The sequence below is a fragment of the Aquila chrysaetos genome, chromosome 7 (assembly GCF_900496995.4).
Source record: "Aquila chrysaetos chrysaetos chromosome 7, bAquChr1.4, whole genome shotgun sequence".
NCBI lineage: Eukaryota > Metazoa > Chordata > Aves > Accipitriformes > Accipitridae > Aquila > Aquila chrysaetos.
In genome coordinates, this window is record NC_044010.1 from 35,551,384 (window position 1) to 35,569,738 (window position 18,355).

The 18,355-nt window shown below is 47.5% G+C and overlaps 1 protein-coding gene across 5 annotated transcripts in view; it reads left to right on the plus strand.

Annotated features, from left to right (window-relative positions):
* The window catches only part of PDE9A (phosphodiesterase 9A), a 51,256-nt gene that overhangs the window by 12,718 nt on the left and 20,183 nt on the right, over window positions 1-18,355 (plus strand). For 2 of the 5 annotated variants that reach the window (XM_030020313.2, XM_030020312.2), the window contains exons 2-7: window positions 1,016-1,086; window positions 2,898-2,975; window positions 3,941-3,984; window positions 11,389-11,443; window positions 12,279-12,349; window positions 17,030-17,114. In XM_030020313.2, the coding sequence (XP_029876173.1) occupies window positions 1,016-1,086; window positions 2,898-2,975; window positions 3,941-3,984; window positions 11,389-11,443; window positions 12,279-12,349; window positions 17,030-17,114 (404 nt within the window). Of the gene's footprint in view, window positions 1-1,015; window positions 1,087-2,897; window positions 2,976-3,940; window positions 3,985-8,699; window positions 9,712-11,388; window positions 11,444-12,278; window positions 12,350-16,515; window positions 16,905-17,029; window positions 17,115-18,355 lie in introns of those variants that run through there. The other 3 variants (XM_030020314.2, XM_030020315.1, XM_030020316.2) reach the window with 3 other exon arrangements.

Here is an 18,355-nt window from a genome sequence, read left to right on the forward strand (position 1 = left end):
AGCTGCCCCTCTCCACAGAACCGCCTCCCCCCGCACCCCACAGCACGCTGGCCCCCACAGCCTCTGGCCGCCCTGTTAACACCAGCAGCCCCCAGACAAACCAGCCCCGCTACTCCTTGTTGTTCCTGGCTTTGAGAAGATGAGCCGGACCTGACTGCAATGAGGCATTTTATTTCCACGGCAGGTTCAAAGCCTCCACCATAGTCAATCAAAGGCACACAGAGAGGCTTTCTGCCCCCCACCCCGGCTGCAGAAGAGATTCTCAACCAAGGAGCACCATCAGCCACATGTCCTGACGGGTGCGGGAGTCTGGGGATCGTGTCATCGAAGGCTGTATCACAATGGGATCAAGGAGATGCTGTGCTCCTAGATGCACCGCTCGAACAGTTTTCTCCACATAGGGGCTGCCTGGCGTGTGCGGAAGGGCAGGGGGATGAAGAGGTGTTTGAGGGCATGGGAAGGCAACAGTGGCAAATTTTGTAATTCAAGGTCCAAGCTCTGACCTAACAGCAGGAACGATACAGCCTGATAGTCAGCAGGAAATTTGGCACAACCTGGGGGCAAAAACCCCTCTGTTCAGTTTAAAGCTAGCTTAAGCTGGTGTAGTCCAAAAAGCAGTGCCCTTTTATAACATCCAAGGACCTCCCCAAATCTGGGCTGTTTTCTTCCTAAATCTGGGCTCACATCCTTAAATTTGCAGCTGTTATCATCCTGCAGCAATACTGCATTATGAGAAACCTTTTGCTCTCAGTTCACATCCATTATTGCTCTACTTCTGAACAGCGCAATTAGGTCTCCAGAGCTTGCTTGCTTTATTGAAAAAGACACAGGTATTAAACAGGAGAAGAGAAATACTCCAGCTCACAAGTCAAATCAGATAATTAAAATGGTAGGATAAGCCTTAAAATTAGCCCAGTTCATGCCTGAATAGAGTTCATATCTCACTGGGAACTAACCATCCTTTCTCTTCTTTTTCTTCATTTTTTTTTTCCCCTGCTGCTGATTGGATTCGAAGGTGATCTTTAGTAAATACTGCAACTCCAAAGATATTATGGACCTCTTCTGCATTGCAACAGGATTACCAAGGTAGGTCTCTCTTAATTTGTGGCATTCATTTCACTTCTGTTCCTTTACTTCTGGGGACAATTTAAAGACAGGCCCCAAGTGATTCATTTACCTGCTATTCAGGCTTCTCTCTCGTTCCAGTCTACTGGAAGAAGAAATTGGGGCAATCCAGAGAGCACTAGCTGGAAAAGTGCACAAAGCTCTGGCAGGTGTTAAGCCACCTCAGTGCCTGCTGTGCCTGAGGAACAGAGTAGAACAGAGTAGAAGGGAAGAGACACAGTCTAAAAAAATAAAAGCAAGTGCAGAAGCCCAGCCCTGAGTGCACACGGGTTGTGTGCGCCTACCAGTTTCACCTCAGCGCTATGTTTTTGCCCATATTGAGTGAAATGCAACCATATGTTTAGAACCTGGGTTTTAGGGAAAAATTTGGGGCCAATGTGAAGCATTGCCACTAGGTGATAAGCTTTCAGTTTAGATACAGTACAATCTAATCCCAGGTATGGGATAGTCAAACACAAAGTACCCCAGCAGAATAATTTTATAGAACATAAATATCCCCAAATCCATTGCTCAGGCCAAGTATTTCCTAATTTATGTTGTCCTGCAAAGCCCACGCATCTCTCCTGCTGTAATTTCCTGTAGGGTTTGTTTCTCTTACCTTCAACCTAGAGAGCAGCACCCAACTTAACTCTCTGTGTTGAGAGGGACCCAGGACCAGGTGTAGCTGTGTGTGAGGGTGGGAGAGGCATGGTGTAGCACCCAGCCACTTCTGCACCGCCTCTCAAGGGTGGTGGTGCAGGGGGAGGGAAGCCCCTTAGTCGCATCTAGAAGGGGGCATCTGCTGTCTACATACAGAACTTGAGCAGCGCAGGCCAGATGCACAGCAGCATGCAATAAGCCATAGTCTCTACCTTTGTACATACAGGTCTACAACACAGAAAAAGCACAGGAAAAAATAAGCCAGTCCTTTAATCATGGGTTTATTGCATGACTCCAGGTCTGGGGATTGAAAGATAAAATTGTCTGTACTGACTCAGAATTTGCATAAACTGCTGGACAGAAATAATGCCCTTTGGTGTTTATCCTGGCTATTTCATCCCATTTGACATTAGAGAGGTTAATAACTCTCTTTTGCCTATGATGTTAAATACTTCCACTCCACCACCCAGGAAACTTTGTTTAGCAGTTTTAGTGATTTATGATCAGGGTGTTCACTGCATATTTGGCACTTCATTTTCATCAGAAGACTTCCAAAGAACGGTGCATTTCAACCAGGCTCCTGGAGCCAAAGTAAACCTCAAAGGTTTAGATTTCAGCCTATGAGATCACACCTAGCACAGTATTAAAAAAAAAAAAAAGAAAAAAAAAGCCCTCATATTCAGCAAGACATTTGTTTTGTTTGTTTTGTAAAAGAGTAACTAAATAATTTCAAGATATTCATAGCACTAGTAATCATTTGTATAGTGTGAGTCAATACATATCTGCCAAGTCAATGTATCACAAAACATAGTTTTTTAGTAGAAATTTTTTATTAGTTGATGAGTCAACAGAATACACGAGTTAGCAGGGAGCAAAATCTGCTCTGAGATCAAAGATGATCACACTTAACATTTTGCCACAAACCTCTTTGGTAATCGAAATGGGTGAAGCATCAAGCCTACCCTGTCCTGTGCTTTGACCCTTTCTGCACCAAGGTAAAATGGGTCTGAGACAGTGCCAGGCCAGGCCAGGAGTGCTGCAGGAGAGAAGATGGCTATGCACCGTATGCAGCAGCACAGAATTTCAGCCAGCATTTCTAGGTCACATAAACCTCTTTGAAACGTGTTTTTCAGGAACACAACAATCTCCCTTTTGACGGCAGACAATTGTATGGTATCCATTGATCCGACAATGCCTGCAAACTCAGAGAGGTAAGCCTTGCTGCAACCTGCTCTTCAAAAATAGGGTCAAGCCTAAGGGAAGGGGTGGTGGTTGCCTGCAGATGCCTTTTGTGTGCAGCAGGAGGTGAGCAGCTCCCTGGAGGGAGGGAAATGACAGCAAGAATTGCTTGCTGGCTTGTAACACTAATGCCTGCTGGTTTTGAAGATTTTTACTTGTTATTAAAGTAGGAATAATTGTCTGAGGAAAAATACCAGTTTTAAGTATTTAATGTAGAACATCTGTTCCCATCCCACCCTGTTTGCTCTCAAGGCTCCCAGCTCCTTTGTTCCCCCACTCCTTTATTGCTCTGCTAGGACACAACCATGACATTACTTGCAAAGCGAAGTCAAAGTCTTTGATGAGGTTAGGTCTCTTCCATGCTGGCTTTGGCCCTTCTTGTCTCGAAATCCCTTTCTCTTTTTCTCCTTGGCTTCCTATTTCTTGTTCAGCCTGGCACTTTTAGTTTCACTCTGACTGCTTGCAGTTACTCCTTCTGCTGTTATTTACTTCGTTGCATATTTCATCATTACTTATCACTGGCATTGCTGTCACTGACACCATGTGGCTGAGCTCCAACAGTAGGAAGGGATCTACTGCACCGGACGATGCGCAAACACTGAGCAAAAAGATAATCCCCACTACTGGAGCTCCTTTCTGACCTACAAAATTTCCTCACCATCTCAGTCCACAAGCTATCAAGGCTTGCCAAAGAGAAGGCATTTCTACCATGTTTGTTGTGTCACCATACAGCACAGGAAAGATCTCTCTGTCTCTAGTTTAGTAGTGAATCAGAGGGTCTTGTGTCCATAAAAAGTGCCCATTGCATATTTAAACTGACAGGTTTTAAGAGAGTTGAGAACATATTCAGATACTTCCTACTTCTCAGGGAATACGGATGTGAAATACAAACTGCTTTCTGGGTGTTGCTAACATCAACCTTCTCTGAGTCTTCCAGGTCTCCATACAAAGTGATACCTGTTGCCACTGGGCAGCTCTCAGGTAAAATGACCCTTTTGAACTGAATTTACTAAAGCTGAATTTGCGGACGTTTGCATGTGGAAATTATGTGGCTGTGATGCAAGAAAAAGAAAGATGACATTGTGGTTGTAGCTGCGGCAGAATAAGAAGTGTCTGATCACAGTGTTCTGGAGGAAAGCTAAAAAAAAAAGTCCCCAAGTTTCAAAGTATTTGAGGGTGAGGTGGAATGGCTGGGGTCCAGAGGACTTTCACAGTGCTTAGCTCTGGTCTGACTCAGCACCACTGATCTCCTGGGGAAAGTCTTGCATGGAGCAGTGGTTTTTTTCAGGCAACACAGACGGTGTTTGAAAGCCTGTCCTGCAGTGTTTTGTTAAACTTGTTTGTCTCCCAGCAAGGCTCTGCTGAAAGCTGAGCACAACATTTGAACCCCATGTTATTTCCAAATGGCTGAGGAGAGAGCATAATTTCTGTTGTGGGCATGGTAGCTCTAAGTGTAATAAATATTTAAATACACTTGACAAGATGAAAGAGCACATCTGGAACACATTCCCCAGTGCACAGCACTGTTGTACTCCACAGGCAAGACTGAAGTGGCACTTCTACCATTTCTCTTTGCCTGCCAGTATCATGCTCAGGCCAGTAATTCTCAGACACTGGAGCAGAGCATTTGCTTGGGGCAATTCCTGTAGAGCATCTGGCTCACGGTTTCTCTCATCTGTGCAACTGCAGTATCTTCTGCCACTGGCTCCGAGGCAGCATGAGCAAGAGCCCTACCCTGTACACTGTGGAGCTATAGGGAGAGGCTGGCTGCTGAGGCAGGGGCTGCAGTAGGATAGGAGACGTCAGCTGGGGACAGAGTTTGGAGCAGTAAAATGGGAAGATAGGAGAGACAAGGGGCAAGAGGTTAAGATTATCTTGGATACAGAGAGTGCATAGAAAGAACAGGAGGGAGCCAGAAAGTCTGGGCCTGGAAAAAGTAGTTTGCAGGAATGGGTGAGGCTCTTGGGATAGGGGCAAGGCAGTTTTGCTGGTCCCGCCTAGTCTTCTTGCTAATGCTAATTGCAGGTCCCACCTTTTCTTGCTCAGGCTCCTGTTTTACTCAAGAAAACAGTGTCTCACAGCACTACCTTTTTTTTAGATGGGGAGGTGCAGGGAACCAAAACCACTCTCTGAGGTACCCACGTCTGCTGCAGCAGAAACATCTGTAGGAAAAGGGCACAGCACGGCAGTGTAGGAGGATGTGCAAGGGAGACGGAGAGGCAACAGCAGGGAGCTTGTGTATGCAGAGAGCAAAGGCAAACAAAGAGCAAAAAGAACAAAGAAAGAAGCTAGGAAACAGGGAAGAACTTTATCACGCTAGGACTTACTACAAGCCAGAAACAGGTCCTATGTCAGTGATTGCCGCTGTTGCCAGAAGGAGGTAGTCAAAGCCAAAGGACACGTGACTGCGAAGGGAAAGGAAGTGTGTCCTAAACTATTTCCTTATTGTAACAAACTCTGCTGGAACAGCATCACTCTTCTGGAGTACACTATTTGCATTGTCAGATCAGAAAAGGTGGGGTCTTAACTAGACCATGTGTGTCTGTGTACCGGCTGGCATGGGTAACCAATAGCCATTTGCTCCAAGACAGAGAAGGACCAGTGAACAGAGCTGGTGGGGCTCCACCAGGGAATGCCACTGTGTTATATCACCTGGGAAGCTGATCGAAGGGCTTTCTAGAAAATCTACCTTTTTTTTTTTTTTTTTCCCTAACATGAAGCTAACCATATATTTTTGTAAGACCATGTATGACTTTTCGCACTCTCCCAGGGCCCTCATTTTTCACCCCAGCTGAAAGCACATGGCTCTGCTTTGGGCAGAGCGCAGCTCACTGTGTCAGCAAGGTCTCTCTTCCCTCCCTGCATTTTATAAAAGGATTTCCAAAGATCTAAGCTGAAAAGGGCAAGAAAAATTCTGGCGGTAAGTTGCCAAAGCATAAGACAGTCTGCTATGGAAAGAGGAGGAAAGTTGAACTGAGTGTGATGGAACTAATATTCCTTGGTATCTGTTTCTCTTTCACATGGGTTGTCATTAATCTTAAGCATTCCTGACATTTTGCTGAGAGTAGGAAGAATAAACAGAGTGGGAAATTGTTCCTCTTCATTAAAAGAAAAAAAACCAGCTCTGTTCTAGTCTTCACTTCTTAAACAACTCTGCCTCCGTGATTCTGCTTCCCAAAGCAACTCATCCAAATACATGCCAAAAAAGGGGTCACCCCAATTTTCACAGCAGTGGGAGGTAATGCACCTCTTTTCAGCAGTCTCCCAGGCAGCTGGAAAAGAATGACGTACACTTCAGCAGAACAAAGACTGTAGAAGGTGGGATTGGAAAATACGATCCTTTGGGAGGAAAATATAAGCAGTGGCTTTTATCCAGCAGAGGAGATATCCACCGGAGTCCTGCTAAGAAACGTTCTTCATTTCCTGGCCATAGTCATGGGAGAGGGTTGGAATTAAAAAAATTATTATTCCAGTGAGCGTCCGTTGGAGGCAGCAGCAATCGCCATATCACCTCGGGGTCAGCTGTCTGCAAGGCAAAGACTCAGCTGGCCGGCCCTGAGCCTGTGGGGCCGTTGCATCACGTTCTGTCCTTCCTCCCGCGGTCCCGGAGCAGAAGGCGCGCGGCTATCCGAGCAGAGCATCAAAACCCCGGTGCCAAACCCTTCCTGCTCTCTGGGGTGTTTAAACTCCCAAGCCCATTGAACGGGCGCCTTCTCCCTCCCAACAGCAGAAAGGCTCTGGTCTGCGTCCTCGTGGTGGAACAGGCTCAAAACTCACAAACCAATGGCTGTGTTGTGGCTGTAATGAGTAGGTTCAGGCATTCTGCAATATTGCTGGAGATGCCAATTAAATGAACAAATCCTACTAGCAGCACACTCTTGAGAAATAAAATTGAAGTCTGTTACGTTTCTGATAGTGCAGAGAAAGGAGCTATTGTGGAGCTCAAGCGAGCCTGACGCGCCGCAGTCCTAAATGGGGGGGGGAACATGCGCAGGGGCTTTCCCACTGCTCCAAAGTTAGGGCAGCAAAGCACACAGGTAGCTGAACGAGCCCTTAAAGATCTCACCAGGGACGTGACCTGAAAGAGCATAAGATGTGCCAAGCTTAGCCCCAGTTCTCCCTGCATCTCTGTCTCAAGCTTGTTCTGGTGGGTCCTTCAACACAAGCACGCCCTCATCCCTGGGGAAACGGGCGAGGAAGCTCAAGGAGAAGCAATGTCTGATCGGGATGGAGGCCAGCACGTGGAGAGAGCTTGCCACCTGCCACTCCTTGCTCAGCAGCCTCAGCGCCGGGGAACCCCGACAGCACGCGTCGGAGCCACTTGGCCAGGCTGAGGCTGTAGGCAGTGTCTTCGTCTCCCACTTCACTTGCCATTCAGTTATTTGCCTTTCCAGCTGTCCTGGTTTCAGCTGGGATAGAGTTAATTGAGTGAGTGGCTGCATGGTGCTTAGCTGCTGGCTGGGGTTAAACCACGACACCAGATAACAAAGCTATCTAGCACTTGCACGGAGGAAAGCCCAGGGTCTCTCCCCAGGGATATCGGCTTGCAGTGGGAGAGCTAGCTCAACCAAGACCCGTGTAGCTGCCTGCTAGAAGGCCCACGTCTGAATTGGTGCTAACCCTGCCTTGCCCGCCGCTGAGCCCACCAACGACTGCACCAGAGATCTGCGGGGACTGCTTTTTCCCCCTGAATGATTAAATATACAAGATCTTGTGCAGATTGCTATTGGTAAGCGACAGAAGCTTGTCACTGTGTCTAAATCTTCTTATTCTGGGATCTCTCTCTTCTCCTTTTGGAGGCATATTCACGCTTGCAGCTCAGGCAAGAGTGAAGAGGCAGAGACTGTGAGAGAAAAATCCCTCTTCTGCCTGCTGCTCCTTACATGCATCCCACATGGATGCGTGCATCGGGACAGAGCCAACTGCTTCAGGATTACTCACCTGAGCGGGGACTTGCATGAGACAGCCCAAATTAACCCGAGCTGTCAAGCGAATTTGGCACTCGATATGACGTGATTCATGGACGTGGGCTTGGGCTTGAAGCACACCCCTTCCTGAGGCTTTTGTCTACCTGGCTGTTCGTTTTTTTAAATTCCTCTGACTGCCCAGATCCAAACAAACCACAGAAAGCGAAATACAGACAGGAGCCCGAGCCAGAGGCACAAGGACACATGAGAAAGAGACTGCGTGGCAGGAATTCACCAACCTGATGCTGGCAAGGAAAGGCAGATGCCCACATTCTCCTAGCCTCGCTTGGCCACAGCAGAAAAGGCAGGGGGAAACCAACCCACCCCCCACAACCCCACGCACTCCCCGCTTACACCCCGTTGCGGCTGGCAGGATGGCGAGGAGAGCCGGGGAGGGCAGGAGGACGGAGGTGGCTCCCCAGCAGGTAGGACGGGAGAGGAAGAGCCACTGCCGAGCAGGGCAGTGTGAAGCAGAGGGTGCACGCCAGTGAGTTATATGCCATCTGTGTCAGTGCACATGTAACCTGAACTGCCCCAGCATGTACCTAGTCCCTGCCTGGCAGGGAAGGCGCACACTTGCTGCCAGCCCTCCGATCCGGCCGCGGCAGGAGTCGCAGGAAAATGTGCTGCTGCCATATTCCCCCAGACCTGCTTTCTGCCCAGACCTGCTAGAGACGGGGCTGCTGGGGGGAGGGCAAAATGGCTCCCTGCTCCATGATGTCCCAGCCAAGCTCTGTGCTGAGCTTGGCCGGGGAGAGCGGACAAGGAGCCAAAGTCCCTGTGCCTGCAGCGAGCGCGGGAATGAGCCATGGGAAGCCCGGGGAGGCCTGAGCTGGCCTGTCCTCTGCCCAGCATTACGCTATTGCAGCATCTTCTGGAGGGGGGGGGGTGTCTAATTTTCATTTGTCAGCTCTAAAATGCCCTGCATATTGTGCAAAAATCTGACTTGCTGAACACCTGCATTTGCAAATGTTGCACTTTTGTGCTGCCAGGAGGGGGGGGAAGCTGAAAAGAGGGTTGCTGCTGGCTTTTGGGTTACTGCAGGCAGGAGCTGGGGACCCTCAGCAAGGTTCCACAGATTGCAGCTGCCCATGCTACATGCAGTAGGATTTCCTTTTCACAAAGGGAATCACAGCAAAACAAATGAAGCAACTGAGGGAAAAGGTAGCTGTGTGCACCCGGGGTATCGGCCCTGCCCAGAGGTATAAAAAAAAAAGATGACAGAGGGTAATGAAGGGAGTAAAAGGACACCTAGCCTTCATGTTTTACAAAGGAGTGGACGAGTGAGACTAAATGACGTTGGCACAATGTCTCATTTTCTTCAGAATAAGGGGTGAGCAGAGGTCTTCCCCTCGGAAAGGAACAGGGCAAAGAAATGGATCTTTGTCTCTTTAAGATGAGATGAACTGCCACTCTTAGTCATATATCTTTACTGCACCCTAGGGTTATAAAAACATACATCTTCATTTTGAAAGTCTTTTATTACATCCATAAACATCAGATTGCAGCTGACTGTTCCCTGGATGAGAATGTCCTAGTACTCCAAGTGAGTTTTGACAGGGGGAGGGAGTGAAAGTAAGATTTTTTTTTTTTTACTGGAACGGTGTTTATAGGGAACTTGTCAGTCTCTGGCATGCTACAGCCACTGTCAGAGAGCTGAACGGCACCGAAGTGAGAGGACACGGGTTTCTCTGCTTATTCTCGCTGTTGGACTCGGGTACCATCCCAGGTGCTGCATACGGTAAGCTTTCCTCCTGTCTTAAATAGGACGCAGCATTTGCTTTGTTTCAGGTCTTGGGTTTTCAAATGGGTTTTGTGAGAAAACCGAAAAATGGGTCTCTGTGAAAGGAACTAATCTCTTCATTTGCTCTACTAGCTGCTCCACTGGGAGTTGGATCACAGCAAAAAAAAAAAAAAAAAAAAAAAGAGGGAATTAGATCTGAGACTTTCAGAGCACAGGGTGCTTGCTCCAGTTTAGACACACAGGGGTAACAGCCAAATTGTTCTGACCAGCAAAGTGAACGCTCTTGACAAGTATTTCTGACATCTCTAATACTTGAGGAATTGCAAATCCTTTCAACAGGTACAAGAGCTATTGTTTAGCAATATGGTGTAAATGCTGGGCTGTATTTCTGTCTGATGTGTTTTGCCTGGGTGATTGCACCCATGAGGCATTGTGCTCCCTCAGGCAAGTGCAAGAAGTAGCTTCAGAAATGCTGTCGGGGTATTTCTACATAGAGTATAAACGGGTGTTCTGTAATCTGCGGTGTGTATATAAGAGCATGCAATGTTTCCGCTCCTTGAGCGTAAGAAACCAAGAGTACATCCACATTGCAGGCATGAGAACGACTGCAGCACAGTGCAGTTTAAATTAGCTGGTGGGGGAAAGTGGGAGCAATCTCGAAAGAGCAGCTCACAGCTCAGCAAAGGTGATTTATGCTTCCCCTGTCTGTGTGAACACAGTGTGGACAGACTGAAAGATGGGACAACATTGCTGTCATAATTCTTCCTTCCTTAAGCGTACTGTCCCTCGAAATCTAGGGTCTTGTTTTAAGGACTCATTTTCTTTTCCCTGCATTAGTGATTGCAATCCTGTGATGGTCTCGGGAAGGGGCTGGGGCTTCACCAGGCTGACTTTCCCAAGCCGGCCGAAGCGCCCGAGTGCTGGAGTTGGCAGCAGGAGGTGGGGAGCTACTGGCGTGAGCACTCCCAGTGTAGCCACTGCCACAGGCAGCGATGGGATCCCCACGGGATCCCCACGGTCGCTCTGTCCAAGTTATGTTCTCAAGGAAAAAGGGCTTGCGAAGCTTGTGCCCTGCTGTGTCCATCCCACGAATCAGGAAGGGTGGACCTCATTCTGCAAGGACAGTTACTTTGGCATCTCACATTTGCCTGAAGTTTATGCATAGCAGTACGATCCTTACAAATTTGCACCAAAAAAATGGTCTCCAGGATAATGTCCCAGTGTAAATCTGAAAGGCAAGCTGGGTTTTCTTGTGTTCATAAGCTGCTGCGTTGTTGGTGGGCACTCTGGCACAGTGTGCTGATGGTGTAGAGGCAGTCCTTGTGAGTCAGACCTTTCAAAAGCAGATGGCAATTCTGAGTGTCCCACCCAAGAAATACAAAAGGGATCTCCCTTGCAGAGAGTGCTGCCTTAAAAACAAGCTGCCCCTCAGAGACCCAGCACCCCCAGAAAAACCTTCTGAGACACCTTCGCTGTAATCTGCAGGCAGAGGAAGGCAGGTGAGATGAGGAGTCATTCCCAAAAGCTGTCACTGTTCAAAGGACCAGAACAACTTTTTGGCTAAATGCCTCACCGTCAGAGCTGGAAGTCTGGGGATGCCACTTTGCAGGGGTGTTGAGGGTGCCGTCTTCCCTCTGTTGTTTTCTGTTATATCTCCCTCCTATTTTTTTACAGAGAAAGAAGAATTGTTCCAGAATTTATTGGGACAGATTGCCGAGCAGTTCTCGAGGTAAGAAGCTGAAGAGCATTATTAATTTAAAATGCTATTTCTTTTATCAGCCTGAAGTGAAATTTTCACAGGAGGCAGAGAGGCATTTAAGATCTCTTTCAAATCCCACTCTTCCTGCCAAATTTAGGCCTTGTACACACGTTATTTCCTGCTGACAGCAATACAGTAGCTTAAACCAAAAGTGATTTTTGCGATTATCTTTGATCTAAAAAGGAGATCAAGTAGTAAATATAAATGTTCTTATTGTGCTCCTGCCCTCCTAGAAAGTGAAAGAAAAGCTTCTTCGTTGAACAGTCAAATAATCTGATTTGTTTCATTTTTCCCTTTATCACCCAAACAAGTCTCTCCTCCGAGAGGATTTCTCAACATCTGTATAGCTGCTTATTTTATTCCAGCTGGTTTCAATAAGACAGATCAATCCCACCACAGTTCAGAAAATCACCAACATAAGTCAAAAGGAGGAGGGCTTCAGAGTGTGCAGACAAACCAAGATGCTGCTGTTAGGCGCAGCATTATCAATTTAACTTTGCTTCCCTGGGGGGTACAATAAAAAGTCACTGCTGAGAGAGGGGGTGATGAAGTGTTGCAGAGCCACAGTACATTCCCAGGGCCATAACAAAATCATTTGTTGTTAATTTTTCTGAAAATTAAACCCGGGTGTGTTTTCTGCCCAAATTTTAGCATTTCCATGGAAATTTTTCTTTTCCTTATGGCAGCCGCGGTTGGACCGATCAACCCTCTGACAAATGTAGACATTTCTAGCAGAAGTCCTTTGTACCTAGGGTAGGTACGGCACTAAATGTATAACATTAATACATGAGGGTTTTCTTTTCAGGGTTTTTAAAATCAATGAGCTGAAAACGGAAGTAGCTAATCACTTGGCAATGCTGGAGAAAAAGGTTGAATGTGAGTGTCCCTTTATTCGTATCGCAGTGGGAACCGGTGCCTCAGAAACCCCCTGCCTCGCTGCCCTCGTTGTACCCCCCGCCCCGCTCCTCGCAGCCCCTCCGCTTTCTCCAGTCACCCATAATTTGGCCGGCCCTGAGCCCGAAGGGCGGCAGGCCAGCCGGGGGTGAGGCGTGGGGAAGGCGGGAGCCCGTGGTGGCACCCACCGGCGGGCCGAGGCCAGCGAGGGACGTCTGGCGGTGCAGGCATCCCGATGGCCTCCCGGCCTCCCCTCTGAGGGGCCGCCGAGCCCTCCTCCGCCGAGCTTTGGGCCCCGGGGCCGCGTCCTCCTGCTTCCGTGTCCCTGTGGCAGAGGGTCTCCACCTCCCCGTCCCCCACCTACGAGCCCCCGCGGCCTGCCCCCCCACGCCCCGCCATGCCCCAGCCCCGCGCCCCCGTCACCTGCCCCGCACCCAGCCGTGACACCCCCCCCCCGCCCCTGCACGGGCCTCCCCCCGCAAAACACTGGCCTCAACACACCCGGGGCCTCGCGCTCGCCGCTGCATTTCGTAACTCATTACAGGAGGGTCACGCAGCTGCCTGCCTTCTCCTTCCAGTCGGGTACTTGCACAGGTCGAACACCTTGTCTTGCAGAGAGACTTTCTCCTTTCGGAAATGCATTTACTGCATAGTAAGCGGTCAGGCGGGTCCTCCCCGCTGACCGAGGCCCAGCACCAGCACTCGGACCTGACTGTATTTCTGCTCAGTGTCATGGCGCTCACCTCCCTGGGCGGGGAAAGGGCCCGAAATGGCGCGAGGCCTTTCCCCGCAGCACCCGTGCGTGCCACCCGTGCGTGCCACCCGCGGAGCACAAATACAGCGTGAACGCCGAAGCGTCCATAGCCAGGCGGCGCAGCGTGTGCTGCTGCAATGGAGCCGGAGGGGCCGCCTCGTTGTCTCGCGAGGCACTCATATCTGGGCTGCCCCTCGCTGGCCATATTGCTTGGCAGACTGCTAGGCAGCATCCTTTTCCTCACTTGTTCAGCGTGTTAACAGTAGCACAACCGTAGTCAGTTACTGTGCAACGATCAGATTAAGTTCACCTGGTCAAATTGTTCCTTTTCTGGTTTGGGGGTTTTTTTCTTCGCCCGTGCAGCATCTGACTTGTTGTTTTTCAGTATATTATGCAGAACACACGTCCCAGAAAGGCAGGGAAGGGGTATGAATAAGGCACTGTCACCCAGCACCGTTCTGACACCAAAGGCCACGTCCTCGCTGATATGTGGCATTTAAGTTGGGAGCAGGCAGTCTTCCCTGGCACTACAGCTGCAGAAAGCACTTTCTCACTAGAGCTGGCTGGAAAAAAGAAAAGTTTCTGGTTCATGGAAGAAGTTGTTTTCTTGAAATTTCCCCTGACCAGAAGCTACCTTGACCCTGCAGCTGCTCAGTGAGATGGATGCCTTTGTCAGCAGGGAGAGGAAAAAATGTCCTTATGCAAAGAGCAGCTGCAGGGGAACCTCTCCCTGAGGCCACCCCAGCCTCAGGCTCCCGGTGCGGTGGGAGCCCTCCGACAACATCCATGGAGGGGGCACCCTGCAGCGTTCCTACCCCCCGCACAGACCTCTGCGGGGAGCCTGGGTAACAATCCCTCCCTGCCTGCTTGGCTGCCATTTTTCCCAAGGTTCCACTGATTTATTCTTTTGTCCAAAAGAAAAAAAAAAAAAAAAGAAAAAGAAAAATTAGCTCAGTCACTCTGCATTTTCTGTGAAACTTCTGATCAACTCCAGTCCTCAGGGCTAAGCGCCATGGACTAGAGCAAATGAGGCAAATGTTCCCATGGGTCTTCCCGTCCCCTTGGCAGCCCAAGCAAGCCATTATCCCAGCCAGCTAGGGGCTGCTTTTGGCCACTGGCTCCCCTGATGACCCTCCGGGATCCCTGACTGCACCCTGTACACACGCTGCCTTTCAGCACTGGCAGCCTGCATCGGTGGAGGGAGATAAGGAAGATTTGCATGCCGCTGCAGGTGGGGAAGAGTTGTGCGCTTGCACTCTCCAGGACTTTATTGCTGGTTTAGGGAAGGCAGCCTACCCAGAGCTGCTGTGCCGTGCAGGTGAACTGAATTTGCTGGTCCCCAGACGAGGCTTCTTTCTGTAAGTGGGTCTCACCGCTGATGGAAATAGCAGCAGATGTAGCAATCTGCTACCATTCTGCCTGAGCGCTTGCGATCCCATCTCCAGCAGCCTCAGCCTGTGGGAAGGAGCTCCCTGGGTTGCCTGTCTACAAGTGCACCCATCTGCTTGAAATTGGACTTCCAGAATTTGTGACAGAGCCAAATCTGCAATATTTTGAAATAATTCCAGGCTTTCATGTTTAAAAAGCAAAACTGTGAGAGAAAGGGAGTGTCCAACCTCCCTACTCGAGCTGGGCTCCCAGAGGTTGCTTTAAGAGCCATGTTTCAGTGCTGGATTCAGCCCAAGGATTTCTTTAGACAGCAGAGGGTCTTTTCAGAAGGTATTTCTTGCTGCAGACTAATATAATGGGCCCTTAATCAGTGCACATGACAGGGCCATTTATCGTTTGCAAGCCAAATGTGAAAAGAATAGTGCTTTTGTTTTGCCTTTTCTCCTACCTCCTTCGGAGATCCCTTTTCCACCACTTTCACATGTGATCTCCAGGATTTCTTCCCCAGAGGGGATGTGTGTGTGGCGATAAGTGCTCATGACAGTGCTACATCTGCACCTCACATGAAATGTTCTCAGCTTCCTTCCCGTTACTGTCTAGAGGCCGCAACACAGAAATGTGTTTTCAAGGAGCCAAATCTTTTGACTGATTTTTAAATCCCATCTAAAGCTTGTCACTTCCCCTTGGAAAATGCATCCACGCAGGGCAAGCACTGGGAATGCTTTGTCCCGTGGCTTGACTTACTCTGCTCCAGTGCTTGCACAGCAGCCCACACATGAATAAGGAGCTGGTAAAAACCTTTTACAATTTGTAAGCATCTCACATCTACCTTTAGAAAATAATTATGTAAATTCTCTGCTCCCCTGGAGAGGTTTTGGAAGAAAGCTAAAGAGACGCAATAGGAAAAAATGCTCAGGGCTGCCATTTTGCACCATAACTCCTCTTCTCTCTGCAGTTGCCTGCCCCACTACCCTGTCAGTCTGGTAACTCTGCTTTGCTCCCACTGCTTCGAATAGGCACCGGCCACCATTTAGACAGCTTAGCAAATGGGCAACCCATGAACTTCTCCCGGGTGAATGCACTGGGGTGGTACATAGCAGTACAGGGCCTGCAGGTCAGCTGCAGCTGATCATCGACTGTTGAATGGAATACCCAAAAAGTGCAGTCAGATATCCAGAATGAAGATATTGAATAAGCAGGATGGCATCTTGCCTGTATCATCACATTGTGATCACCCAGAGAAATTGCTTGTAACAATGCTAGACAAAAAAATATTGGAAATGGGATTTTTAAGTGGAGGGTATCCCTGTAATCAAGCATAAAGCAAAACCCTTTTCCTTTCCTCTCCTAATATGTGGCATTTTGGACTCAGTTCATACACCTTTCTGTTTTTCCCCTTTCCCAGTTCCAGCAGCAATCTTTGTTGTTACTAGCATAAAGAAAACAAAACTGAGGTCTCTGCTTATCTACAGAGTTGTGCCCTTCCAAGGCAGTTTTTTATCACTTACATGCTACCCTCCAGATAAGTGTGATTTTGACTATTATTTTCTAAGAAAGTGACTGAATACTGATTGTACGATTGCACATTCCCTTGAGTTCCCTGAACCACAGCTTGTCCATGCAAACAATGAGTTCAGTAAACAAATGAGCTGTGAAATGATTGCATATGAATGACATGTACTTAATAAATGGTGCTGTATTATGTCCTTGAACACACTGATAGTTCAACAAGAGGGAAAGAAAAAGGAGAATATTCTCATACTTGCACTGCGTTATGTTCTCATGGCTACATGGAATGAAGTGCATTGCTGCATAAACAGGCAATCAAACTTTTTGCCTTGTGGCTCTCATAGTTACATACAGAGGGAAATATAGGATTTTTTTTTGTGCCGCATGCAGAAATAACCTTTGATTACAAAATTGATTGGCAAAAAGATGTGACAGATCTTCAATACCTAAAAAAAAATGAAATAAATCACTAGAGCAAAACTTTTCAACATTTCTCTCTCTCCTGCATTCTCACTTTGGTTTTTCTGTATCTAGCAATGCCTCTCAGAGCTCCTTAATGCTCTGCATGAACTTTCAAATTAAAACCTTTTATCTTAATGGGAATTCTAATCCTACAGGGACGTGTTTGCCTAGCTGTGCTTATCAACCCATCACGGGAGGGTTTTTTTGCTCAGGATTTCCTTTGATTCGTGTTCTACAGCAGAGAAGTGAAGGCACCAGAACAGCTGACCGCTGCTAACAATTGTGGAAAAGCTGAGACGTTATAGCCATTCTGTGAATTAAAATACTGTAGCTATTATCTAAAATTGGCAGCAGAGAATTCCTATGGGTTTTCAAGATATATCGCTTTGGCAGCACCTGCGTATGTGAGAACCGGGGCAGACTGTAAGAGCTTGCTGGCTCACTGGATAACCCCACTATTAAAGCCCTTTGAAATTTTTCACAATTGTGAAATGAGATCCTTCGACTTTCGCCATGGTAACACCCCTGTTGTTTTCCTTTGTTGACAGTGGAAGGCCTGAAAGTAGTGGAGATTGAGAAATGCAAGAGCGACATTAAAAAGATGAGGGAGGAAATGGCAGCAAGAAGCAGCAGGTAAGTTCTGCTTTGGACCTAACCAAAGAAATAAGCATCTGGTTTCAAACCCTAATGCAACATTTCCGCAGAATTGAGTTACCTTCTGGGCTTAGAAGTAAAAGGAGCAAGGAAGCCAATAACCATTAAGGACAGTGGCTTTAATTTAACATTTGAAGATCTATAGCCATGCATCAGTTAGTTAAAATAGCTCAGGCCGCAGGAATAGTGAAAAAGATCTTGCAACAGAGAGTTATTTTTCACCATACAGAATGGGAATTCTTCATCCAGATTTACTGGGAGAGAGGGAATGGGAAAAGAACTTCTGCATAGTATGGCGTTTTGTTGGGAACCAGCTAACGCTCGAATCAGCTCCAATATATTCTGGGAAAATATCAAATAAATATGTAGCAGTTCTTCTAATTATGATCTCATGCTATTATAAAACATCCATTTCAAATTCAACAAGAAATTGGGAATTTACTTTCTAATTCAAGGGCTCACTGTGATTGTGAAGCTTGACTTCACTGTGATTAAAACAAGAGCAGAAAAAATTGCATTTTGTATGGTACGTGGTCTCAGCTGGAAAGTCTGCCCCCAGTGTCACTGAAATGCCCCATTAGGACAAACAAATCATCATTGTGAGATTATGAATACTTCTGGGAAGGTTGCTGAAGAAGGCTATACTGCATTGCTCGAAGTGTGGGTGAAGGGGATTTTTCTCAACAAATGTAACTATACTATCTTGCCAGCCTCTCTCATTTTCTTCATATGGGGTCAAATTCTCTGACCTTTAATCAAAGCTATTTACTATCGAGGGCAATGGGAGATTTGCTAAAAGAATTGGGCTTTATAATCACTCGCTTTTATAAATTTTGCTATCCAGATGTGTCAGGAGGCACAGTGTTAATACAGTCCTATTAAGTCTAAGGCCAAACTCAGCTGTCATACTAGCATAAATGCAAAGTAATATTATTAACCTCAGATCTGCTCCAGATTTATACCAGTAGGATGGACTGCAGTTTGCCCTGTGACTTGCGTAATTTCTTGTTCGCGTGTGAGGAAATCTCATTAGAAAAATCAGAGCTCAGATTGTCAGCAAACGCAAAAACATGTATGCTGATTTGTGCTGGGTGTAATGTGAATAACGTGTGTGCCCGTGCATGTGTCTTTACTTTTCCTCAGCTGTTGTAGGGAGCTGGGAGAGCTGCATTTACAAGCATAGTGACGCACAGGCAGATAGGGACTTAAAACCAAAAAAA